General features: G+C 34.2%; 1 protein-coding gene across 13 annotated transcripts in view; it reads left to right on the top strand.

Annotated features, from left to right (window-relative positions):
* The window catches only part of KIAA1109 (KIAA1109 ortholog), a 219,284-nt gene that overhangs the window by 119,454 nt on the left and 87,788 nt on the right, over nt 1-12,042 (top strand). For all 13 annotated transcript variants that reach the window (XM_043569106.1, XM_043569090.1, XM_043569164.1 and 10 more), the window contains 5 exons: nt 987-1,227; nt 4,982-5,124; nt 7,333-7,552; nt 8,019-8,177; nt 9,978-10,153. In XM_043569106.1, coding sequence (XP_043425041.1) covers nt 987-1,227; nt 4,982-5,124; nt 7,333-7,552; nt 8,019-8,177; nt 9,978-10,153 — 939 coding nt within the window. The remainder of the gene's footprint in view (nt 1-986; nt 1,228-4,981; nt 5,125-7,332; nt 7,553-8,018; nt 8,178-9,977; nt 10,154-12,042) is intronic.

The following is a 12,042-nucleotide window of genomic DNA, read 5'->3' as shown; positions in this document are numbered from 1 at the left end:
AAGCACAAGATGGCTCTCCTTACTTGAGTCTAAGAATTAAAGGACAGGCTAAGAGATCTGATGTTCCTCAGAAAGCAAGTGAGGTGATTTCTGCTGTCTAATAAATGTCTGTCTTCAATCAGAGCATTTCTCCCAACACAAGGAATTACAAGAAAGGGGATGGAGAGGAGTTGGATGTTTTCCTCTTAGGAAATTAGGAATTAGCCAAATTTTCTTTCTTTTTTTTTTAAATTTTTTTTTTTCAACGTTTTATTTATTTTGGGGGGACAGAGAGAGACAGAGCATGAACGGGGGAGGGGCAGAGAGAGAGGGAGACACAGAATCGGAAACAGGCTCCAGGCTCTGAGCCATCAGCCCAGAGCCTGACACGGGGCTCGAACTCACGGACTGCGAGATCGTGACCTGGCTGAAGTCGGACGCTTAACCGACTGCGCCACCCAGGCGCCCCAAATTTTCTTTCTTAAAATCATCACCATGTGGAATAAAGTATATTCTAAATTATGTAATTGTTACTGATAATACCTTTAACTTTGAAAGCAGTTACAAATTCAACTGTGTTCAGCATTTAACCATAGTAATTTATTTATTTTTAATGTTAAAATAGTGGTGGTTACCTAATCTTTGAAGGGAATAATTTCATTCTGTTTGTTTAATGAATATTCCAGGTAGCTCAGAATACATTTGATTTCCTCAATTGAGTAAAAAAGGTACAGTGGACTGAATGGTTCTTAAGGAGAATCCCAATTTTGCGCCTCATGTTTAGCTTCTTATTCACCTGGTAATGTGTTATGACAGAAAGATGCAATGTTGTATTTAGAGAATGAGTTCTATAGTCAGCTTGAAAGGATCTCTTTTGTAACCTTGAACAAATTATAACACACAAATTCTAGCTTCTTCATCTCTAAATGGGAGTTATGGGGTTTAAATGAATAAATGTATGCAAAGCACTTAAATAGTAACTTACTATTAAATCATTATTGTTACAGAGTGATGGACTTCCTGCGTTGGTAACTTTAAAGAAAGGTTTAGTTGCACTGGCAAGGCAGTGGATGAAGTTTATTGTGGTGACACCAGCCTTTAAAGGAGTTAGCTTACATCGACCAGCTCAGCCCCTCAAACCTCAATCAGCTGTGGATCACGAACATGAAGATGGACTTGGGCTGGACAATGGAGGTGGTCTTCAAAGTGACACCAGTGCTGATGGAGCAGAATTTGAATTTGATGCAGGTAATCTGTAAATATTTTAGTTAGATATTACACCTTGGTAACATAGTATATGTGATAATTTTAATCATCTGTGTGCCAAAATTTGAAATTGTCATGGCTTAATTACATAAGTATGGTTTGTATTAGTCCAAATAAATGATGATAATATTGGAATCTTTATACTGACTTTTGAGTTTTATATTTAATTTCATAAAATACGATAGACTTCTCCTAATCTATCCAGTACAATAACAGACATCTTTGCATAGCTAGAATGTTTTGCGTGAAGCACATTAACTTTCTTTTAAAATTCACATTTGTATTTGTTCATTGTCTTGTCTATGACATAGTCTTTTAAAGAAGCCTTTGAATTTTACCTGGTGCCTGGTTGATTCTGTATTTATGTAATGTTTAGAGTCATGCTTTCAGCCTGAATTTTATCAGCATAATGACTGTGCCAGAACAGAGACAATAGATATGCTTTTCAAAATTATATGTGCACACTTTAATGCTTTTTCAGAGGTTTTCTTTTGTTATCAAGACATGTCATTTTCAATTATACTGAATTATCATATATTTTGAAAAAAATATTACAAGTACCATGGAAAAGGACAGTAGCCTTAAAATTAGAGCTTTCAGAACATTGATATATCAAAAATCTCCCAACAAACAAAAGTCCAGGGCCAGATGGCTTTTCAAATTCTACCAGACATTTAAACAAGATTTAATACCTAGTCTTCTCAAACTATTCCAGAAAATATGAATGGAAGGAAAACTTCCAAACTCATTCTGCCAGGCCAAGCATTACCTTGATCCAAAACCAGACAAGGATCCCGCTAAAAAGGAGAATTACAGGTCAATATCCCTAATGAACCCAGATGCAAAAATTCTCAACAAGATACTAGCAAATCAAATCCAGCAGTACCTTAAAGGAATTATTTACCATTATCAAGTGGGATTTAATCCTGGGCTGCAGGGGTGGTTCAATATTTGCAAATCAATCAATGTGATACACCACATTAATAAAAGAAAGGGTAAGAACCATGACACTTTAAATGGATTCAGAAAAAGCATTTGACAAAATACAGCATCTGTTCCTGATAAAAACCCTCAATAAAGTAGGTATAGATGGAACATACCTCAACATCATAAAGGACATATACAAAGACCCACAACTAATACCATCCTTAATGAGGAAAACTGAGAGCTTTTCCTCTAAGGTCAGGAACAAAACAGAGGTGTCCACTCTCACCATTACTATTTAACATAGTACTGGAAATCTTAGCCTCAGCAATCAGACAATCAAAGGAAATAAAAAGCGTCCAGATCAGCCATGAAGAAGTCAAACTTTCACTATTTGCAGATAACATGATATGCTATGTAGAAAATATGAAAGACTCCACCAAAAAAATTGCTAGAACACATGAATTCAGCAAAGTTCAGGACACAAAATTTATGTACAGAAATTGGTTGCATTTCTATACACCAATAATAACACAGCAGAAAAAGAAATCAAGGGATCAGTCTCCAAAGTTGCTCCAGAAACCGTACGATACCTATGAATAAACCTAACTAAAGAGTCAAGAGATCTGTACTCTGAGAACTGTAGAACACATATGAAAGAAATTGAAGAGGACACAAAGAAATGGAAAAGCATCCCATGCTCATGAATTGGAAGAATAAGTATTGTTAAAATGGTAATACTACCCAAAGCAATCTGTGCATTTAATGCAATCCCTATCAAAATACCACCAGCATCTAGAATAAAATACTAGAATAAATAATCCTAAAATTTGTATGGAAACACAAAAGACCCTGAACAGCCAAAGCAATCCTGAAAAAGAAAAGGAGAGCTGGAAGCATCACAATTCCAGACTTAAAGCTATATTAAAAAGCTATAATCATCAAGACAGTATGGTACTGGCACAAAAGCAGACACTTAGATCAATGGAACAGAATAGAAAACCAAGAAAGGGACCCACATCTATATGGTCAACTAATCTTCAACAAAGCAGGAAAGAATACCCAATGGGGAAAAGACAGTCTCTTTAACAAATGGTGTTAGGAAACCTGGACAGCAACATGCAGAAGAATGAACCTGGACCACTTTCTTACACCATACACAAAAATAAATTCAAAATGCATGAAAGACCTAAAGGTGAGACAGGAAACCATCAAAATCCTAGAGAAGAGAACAGGCAGCAATCTTTTTGACGTTGGCTGGAGCAACTTCTTACTAGAGATGTCACTAGAGACAAGGGAAACAAAAGCAAAAATGAACTATTGGGATCTCAGCAAAATGAAAAGCTTTTACACAACAAAGGAAACAATCACCAAAATGAAAAGGTAGCTTATAGAATGGGAGAAGACATTTGCAAATGACATATCTGATAAAAGGTTAGTGTCCAAAATCTATACAGAACTGATCAAACTTCACACTGAAAAAACAGATAATAGACATTTTTTCAAAGAAGACATCCAGATGGCTAACAGACACATGAAAAGATGCTCAACATCACTCATCATCAGGGAAATACAAATCAAAACCATGATGACATACCACTTCTCACCTGTTAGAATGGCTAAAATTAACAACAGAAGAAACAACAGATGTTGGCGAGGATGTGGAGAAAGGGAAACCCTCTTGCACTATTGGTGGGAATGCAAACTGGTCCAACCACTGTGGAAGACAGTATGGAGGTTCCTCAAAAAGTTAAAGAACAGAACTACCCTACAACACAAGCAATAGCACTACAGATTCGAAGGGGTACATGTGCCCTGATGTTTATAGCAGCATTATCAACAATAGCCAAACTATTGAAAGAGTCCAAATGTTCATCAGCTGATGAGTGGGTAAAGATGTGGTATATATATACAATGGAATTTTACTCAACCATCATGAAGAATGAAATCTTGCCATTTACAACAACATGTATGGAAGTAGAGTTTATTATGCTAAGCAAAATAAGCCAGTCAGAGAAAGACAAATACCATATGATTTCACTCATATGTGGAATTTAAGAAACAAAGCAGATGAACATAGAGGAAGAAAAAATAAAGAGGGAAGTAAACCCTAAGAGACTCTTAACTATAGTGAACAAACTGAGGGTGAATGGAGTGAAATGGGTGGGGAGAATGGGCTAAATGGGTGATGGGCATTAAGGAGGGTACTTTTTACGATGAGCACTGGATGTTATATGTAAGTGATGAATCATTAAATTACGCTCCTGAAACCAATAGTACACTGTATGTTAACTAACTAAAATTTAAATAAAAATTTGGAAAAAAATCTTTACCCAGGTTTTTTGTTGTTGTTGTTGTTGTTGTTTTTAAAAAAACTTTATGCTTAAAAGTGAATATGCTCTGAATAATAGGCTGGATTTCAAGTCCTGAAAATTGGAAGAATACTATAATAAACATCTCGTTTAATTAGTTATCTTCAAATGCCTAGGTTAATCTGAAAATTATGTATTTGCAGCTTAGTTGAATTGTTTTTTTATCTCTATAACACTTGGGTGGCCTGTGGAGGCACTGAATAGAAGTTATTTGTTCCTTTTTTAAGATAAATGAGAAGATTGGGGTTGGGAGAGTAAAAGAAAAATGTGAATTAATATTATAGTTTATTCCACAATTTCAAGGAAATTTAATTAATTAATTTATTTATTCAAGGCATATGTAAAGTTGAGTGTAGTTACACCACTAGGAACACTGGTGTTGCTGTTTCAAGAAAATGTCTAATAACCTATAGCCTACGTATTCTTTTGAACTATTTCAGCCACAGTCAGTGAACACACAATGCTGCTAGAAGGAACAGCCAACCGGCCTCCACCTGGTAGTTCTGGACCTGTAACTGGAGCTGAAATAATGAGGAAACTTTCTAAGACTCATACTCATAGTGACTCTGCATTAAAAATAAAGGTACATTATTATTACTATTTTTAGTTAGAGTAGTCTTCCAGAGAAGATCTAAATTTTTGATATCTCAAATTCAAATACTAGGTATTTAAATTTAAATCTTCAAATAGCATTTCTATATTCAGTAATTAATAATTCAATAATAATAAATATCCTTATGGTGAAATTAACATGATTAGTAATTTAATATACAGTTAGAGTTAGGCTATTTTATGAATTTATTTACACTGTTGAGCTGGACCACCTTGGGAGCCAGACAGCCTTGGTTTCAATTCTGCCTCTGCCACTCAGTTGCTTTGTGACTGAACAAGTTACCTGTACTGTGTGTCTGTTTCCTTATCTGTCTGATGGAGATTACAGTAATAACTTTTTCCAGAAAGTCAATGTAAGAAATAGCTGTAATATATGGAAAATGCTTAGAATAATACCTGGCACATAGTAAGAATGTAAGTTATTTGTTGTTGTCATGGGTTATGTATTTTTTGTTAGTTTCCTTTTCTGAGCAACAAAAACAACAGTTAATATATTAACTTTCTTTGAAAATCTGGGTATAGACTTATATTAATACCCAGAACCCATAAGGTAAAAGGTGATAATTTTGCTTATATTAAAATATAAAGTTTCTACACAGAAAAAAATAATGTATCATAAACAAAATAGACATATGACAAAGGACTAATTTCCTCATGTATATAAAGATCTTTTTCTAATCATTAGGAAAAAAGAGCAAAACCAAATGGAAAAATGGTATATGGGCAGTTCACATAGAAATATATATACATATGTGAATATGTACCCTCTTACAATTAAAGAAATGTAAATTAAAATGAGATTTCCATTTCCACCTGTCAGACTGAAAACATTAAAACATTTGAATAGTGTATATTGTTGGTGAAGATGAGAAAACAGACACTCTCCTACACTACTGGTGGGAGTGTAAACTGGCACAACCTCTTGGAAGAATAATATGACAATTTGTATCAAAACTTAAAATGTGATCTTCTCTTACCCAGTATGTTCATGTCCAGGAATTCATTCTAAAGAAATGGATGTTCTAATTATTCAAAGACACACATCCAATAATGTTTTTACAACACTGTTTATGATAGGAAAATAATAGAAGAAACATAAATAACTAATCATTAGAGGACTAATAAACTAGTGTACCCTGATACAGATGTAGACTATGAAGACTTAAAAAATTGTGTTTAAAAGATAAAGGAGATCTCTAAGTGGATGTGGAATGGTCACCAGAGTGCTGGATTAAAGTAAACACAAAATATGGGATAATATGTATCTGTGTGTTAAAAAAAAAAAGGATAAATATGTGTATGTGCTTGTATAGTCATAAATTATTTAAAGAAGGATAAGAAATAGTACCTTTTGGGGAAGGGATATAGTAGACTGGAGTGAGGGGATACTTTTTATTGAATAATCTTTTTGTGCTTTTAAAGTCTTCATTCTGTGTACATATTGCTCTTTTAATTAAACAATTCAATGATTGGTATACATTTGTTAAGTTTGGACTATTAGGCTTACTCTATTTCTACAGCATAGTTAGAAGGAGGATACTTTTAAACTCTCAACTCCTTAGTCGTTTCAGGGTTTTTTTTGGTTGATGATTTTTCCTTTCTCCACAAACGTTCCTTTGTTTATGGATCATAAAAATCCTCCAGAGAATTGAATTTCAGTGCTTTGTTTCAGATCTCTTCTTTTATAGGCTTTTCTTGTACTATTTTATACTGATCTGAAATTCTAATCTTAGATGTGACAGAGCAAATAGAGATGGGCAATTCTGTAACTTTTTATTTTTCTCAGAGAATTTCTGAAAATTGTTTTTGACATATTAGAACTCTACAGAGAATCTCTCACAGATTTTCATTATCAGGGTACCAAGAAAAGTACTACAGTATTAAGAATTTCGGGATAGAAATCTTGCCACAAGACACACGCTTCAGATTTCAAAGGGAGTTAATAATTCATTGTTAAAATAAGTGAGTGATAATAAAGGCTGTTCTTTGCATTGTACTATAACGTTTTAAAACATTTTTACATACACTTGAGATTCACCGTAGTCCTAGTAGGCACAATCTGTGTTGGTATTAACATGAATAGTAACTAGCAGTAATAGCAAAGGTAGTAGTAGTTGCAGTTATTAGCAGTCATTGTTATATATATAAGAAAGAAAGCCCTGTGTTGTTCCTTTTGCAGGGCATTCACCCATATCATTCTTTGAGCTATACCAGTGGAGACACTGCCACAGATTCTCCGGTACATGTTGGACGTGCTGGGATGCCAGTTAAGGAGAGTCCAAGGAAGGAGAGCCTACTCAGCTACCTGACTGGAAGCTTCCCAAGCCTGCACAACCTCCTGGAAGGGACCCCTCAAAGAAGTAGTGCAGCTGTAAAAAGCAGCTCCTTAACAAGAACAGGTACATCCTTAGTTTAGACAATTATAAGTTTACTTCTATGCAAGAATTAAAAACAAACAGGACTGAAGTTTATTTTGATTTATACTTTGGTTGCATAACTAATCTATCTATGTATTACACATAGAAATCTTTGAAAAAATATTTTGGGAAACTCTTCTCTTTGTAACTTTTGGTGTCTTCATGCCTTTAATTTGTATTTCTAAATTGCAGCATTTGACATTACTGTCAACCTAGTCATGGTATGGGATGGTGTCAAAACCAGCTAGCAGTGCATTTCTTCTTGTTATATTAAAAATAAGTTATTAATGCCTTAATATCTAAATACCAACATCATGCAGTGAGTTTGAAAACATCTGCAAAAGACAATTTAACCTGACTTTTAAAAATTAATTACATAAACCATATTTTATGCTTCCTTAGTATGTAAGTAATACATAAATAATAAACAATAAAACTTTTTTTTCAGGAAATACAATGGCCACTGATATGTTATCCGAACATCCCTTGCTATCTGAGCCATCTTCTGTGAGTTTCTATAATTGGATGTCAAATGCTGTTGGTAATCGTGGAAGTGTGGTGCAGGAATCTCCTGTTACAAAGTCTGCACATAACAGCCTTCCAACAGGTATTAAGCTACGTGTTATTTTGCTTAACTGTCTAAGATGCATACATAAATTTTAACAAAATCCTGTTTTTCAGGGAATAGTCAAAAAATCTGAAATGTTTAATAGTGTTTAGTTTAAATTTTCCCATTTATGAAATATCTTTGTTAATATCAAGTTGAGAGAATAGTAAGAAGTCACTTGGTGTTCTTGTGGAAAGATAAATATGTCAAATGTGAGATTGTATATAATTTCAAGAGTTTAAAATGTCCAGTTAATGTGGCTGGTTTAATTTTCTAAATACCAAAAGGCAGTAAATGAAAACATGCAAAGTATATGGCATAATGTACCTACAATACAGAAAAATATTTTTAGTTTTTCCACGTTCCTCAGAGAAATAATAACTAGCATTCTTTTACTCTTTTTAGTAATTAAGTATTTAATTAAAATATTTAATTAAAATCTAAACAAGTACTAAGAGGAATTAAAATAAGATTCTTGCCCTTGAGGAGGAAACAAGGGCAATTTATTTTATTTTATTTTATTTTTATTTATTTATTTTTAAATTTTATTTATTCTGAGAGAGAGTGAGAGATAGAGAGAGCGAGCATGTGTGCATGTGCATGAGTTGGGGAGGGGGGGGCAGGAAGAGAGGCAGAGAGAGAGAATCCCAAGCAGGCTCCATGCTGTCAACCATGAGATCATGACCTGAACCAAGATCAAAAGTCAGATGCTTAAGTGAGCCACCCAGACACCCTGGCAGTTTGTTAATTTTAAAAGGGTGTGTGTAAATAGGAAGAAGACTGGCAGGGAATTCACAAAGAAATATTGGTGGCTATCTCCAGAAACAGAAGAGGTGCCACCCTTCATTTTCTACTTTTTTTCTTTTTTGGGGGTGTTTTCCCAAATTTATTAGATGCATGTATTATTTTCTTGTAAAAAATTTTTTTTAAAGACTGTGAAATAGGCTTTGGTCCTAGTTACTGAGGGCAGCTGAAGTTAATCCATGTAACAGCAATTTGCATTGCTAACAAATTCTGTTCAGATAGAAAATAGGAAATTATGAAATGTGGTTGAAACATGACTATTTAGTTTTTGGGGTTTTTTTGTGGTTTTTTTGTTTTTTTTTTTGCTGGTATGTGGCGTACTTTTGAACCTGGAACTGATTCTAATTATGACTACATTCCAGTTCTTAGCATTGGTTCTTGGTTGAAGAAGAGAGAAGGATGATGCTTCCACCAGCTCTCAGTACTTTTCTAAAACTAGTCTCACTACTGTGCAGTTTAAATTTTAAGAAAACCAGAAAAGAACATTTCCTCTTTATCATGCGTGGGTCTTTTGCCTGGGGAGCTAAAGGGTAAAGGGAGTACATAGGAAATGAAATAGTGTCATTTTCTTTTTCTTTTGCCTCAGGAAAGCATAGTTGGGAAGAAATTTATATGTGGGACTCTGTGACATCCATTGCTTTTATCCTACTGCTATCTATGACTGCTCCTCAGTGCAAAGCTGAGGGAATATCAAATGCTTTTCAAAGATATTCTAGCCATAAAATTCTGTACTTTGGACTGACTGGTTCTAATACAGACTTCATGTATGAGGAAGACTAATATTTTCTGAAATTATAGTTTAGTTTCATTTTTATTAGTAAATCATGCCTCTAAAATAACGTAAAAGTGCTGTTTTTTTTTTTTTTCTTCATTCAATTAAGATGGTCTGGTAATACTACTATAATACAGACTTCATAAGTTTACTTTGCTGTGCCCTTTAAGTTGTTTTTATTTCCTCACAACTTAAGTTTTATTTTTGAACATTTACTCCGTTAGGTGTTGCACCCAATCTTCCTACGATACCCTCAGCTTCAGATTTCAACACTGTCTTATCTAGCGACCAGAATACTTTGGATGGAACGCATTCTCAGCATAGCACTAGTCAGGATGATGTGGCAGGTGTAGAAGAAGCCAACCAAGGGTTTCCTGCTGTGCAGCTTGCTGATGCACAGGTGAGCCAGTCTCTTTTTCCATAATTATAGTAATCCCTCATTAGGTGGTACTTAGCAGCTGGAACCACCAAGTCATGTGCACCTTGGAAATCCTAGGGCATATCTTTTTTTCTGTGCTTCTCTGCCTAAAGCCTTCATGCAAAAAAAGGAGGAACCTTTTAAAAGTACATGGGTTAATTATAAATGCAAATTTAGCACTTGTAGATGTTCATTAAACAGAAGAGTGGTATATAGTTATTAGTCTCATACAGTAACATCTTTGTTATTTGGAGATACAAATTGACCAAAACACATGACTAGAAAGCTAAATTTAACCATGTCATATAGAAGGCTATATTAAGTGCTATGTTAAGACTTTATTGAGTGAGCAGTTGGGAGGCACTGAAGATTTTAAAGCAAGGAATAAAGTGACTAGAACTGTACATGTAGAAGAAATATTATATGGTAGCAATGTGTTAATGGATTGAAGTAGAGAACTATAGGTGAAAAAAATGAGTTATTGAAATAGTTCATGCAGTGGTAAATGAGGCTTTTAACATAGATGGTTGTGACTTTGATAAAGTGATGGTAAAATATTCTGGAGGTCTTTATTTAATTGATTAAAGGTAGGAGTGGACAGCAAAATCCTTTGACTATTTTGGTTTGAATGATCACAAGGCAAGTAGATGAGTGGGACCGTGGCTATTAAGAGGTGTTATTTTTTCAGGATGAGAGAGACTCAAGCATAGTTAGATATTTAGGAGGAATTAGGAATGTCCTGATCAGAAGAAGAAAAAAGAAGGGTAAACTGATAGAGCAAGATTCAGAGAGGGATGAGGAGTGTTGGAATTTACAGTCATTTGTAGAGAGAGAGATGTTTTAGACATAAAAAAATACTTTTTTCCCCTGAGAATTTCCTCTGAGAAACTGAGAAGGCAATAAGGACAGTTCACAGCTATACAGGTAAGTTTGCAAATTGGTAGCTTCAATTTTCTCTTACAGTAGAAGGTAATTTATGTTAAGAAATGTGTCAGGCACTTTAAAATTTTCCTGAGATCTACTTCTCCAGTACATTAGAGTAGTTTTTAGGGTCTTCATTTTTTTTTTTTTAATGGAGAGTGGGAAAAAAAATAATTTTGTTGTTGTTTTGGCCTATAGAGTACATTAATTGTCTTTATTAGTATTCAATACATATTTTTAGAGATAACTATATTGTTTTAAAGACTCTAAAGTCTATTAGAAACATGAATATTAAATAATATGGTAAAAAACTCTGTAAGGTAATTTAGATATGTGTAAACGTTGGAGTGAATATGGAAGAGAGCTTACCAAACAGACACCCTAAAAAGATTGTCAGATAGTGCTGAGGGCCTGGTTAAGAGTTTAGGTTAGTGTTAGGGTAGCAATGAATGCAATTATATCATCTCCTCTCATTGTTCCTAGCAGCTCAGCTATAGGAGTAGAAGATGATTGATCCAAAGCAGATATAGCAAGAAAAATGTGGTGATAAGATATAATAAACAATCTAGGAAGTTGGTGAAATGAAATTAAGCAAGATTATAGGGGAAAAGGAAGTTCTATAACTTTGGACTGAAGTGTTGGTTATCCTCATGGTCAAAGAAGTCATTCAGGATTATAAATTGGGATTGAAAAGAAACAGGAAAAAATAATCAAAGATTCTGGAATCAAAGTTTCTGATAGGTATGGAGCCATAAATAAATGACAAAGATTAGGAAAGAGGGTGGTTTGAACCTTGAAGAGGGTAGAGTTTTTCCATTAGAATGAACGAGCAAATCCAAGAGTAAAGGCAAGAAAGAATATCCCAAGCAAGTATAAAAGGGAGAAGAAATTTATCCCCAAAGTTCCAATCTACAGTAGAACTGTTTGAATTCTCTGTTTTAGTTCTATAG

The sequence above is a fragment of the Prionailurus bengalensis genome, chromosome B1, assembly GCF_016509475.1.
Source record: "Prionailurus bengalensis isolate Pbe53 chromosome B1, Fcat_Pben_1.1_paternal_pri, whole genome shotgun sequence".
Classification (NCBI taxonomy): Eukaryota; Metazoa; Chordata; class Mammalia; order Carnivora; family Felidae; genus Prionailurus; species Prionailurus bengalensis.
This window is presented reverse-complemented; position numbering and strand designations above follow the sequence as displayed.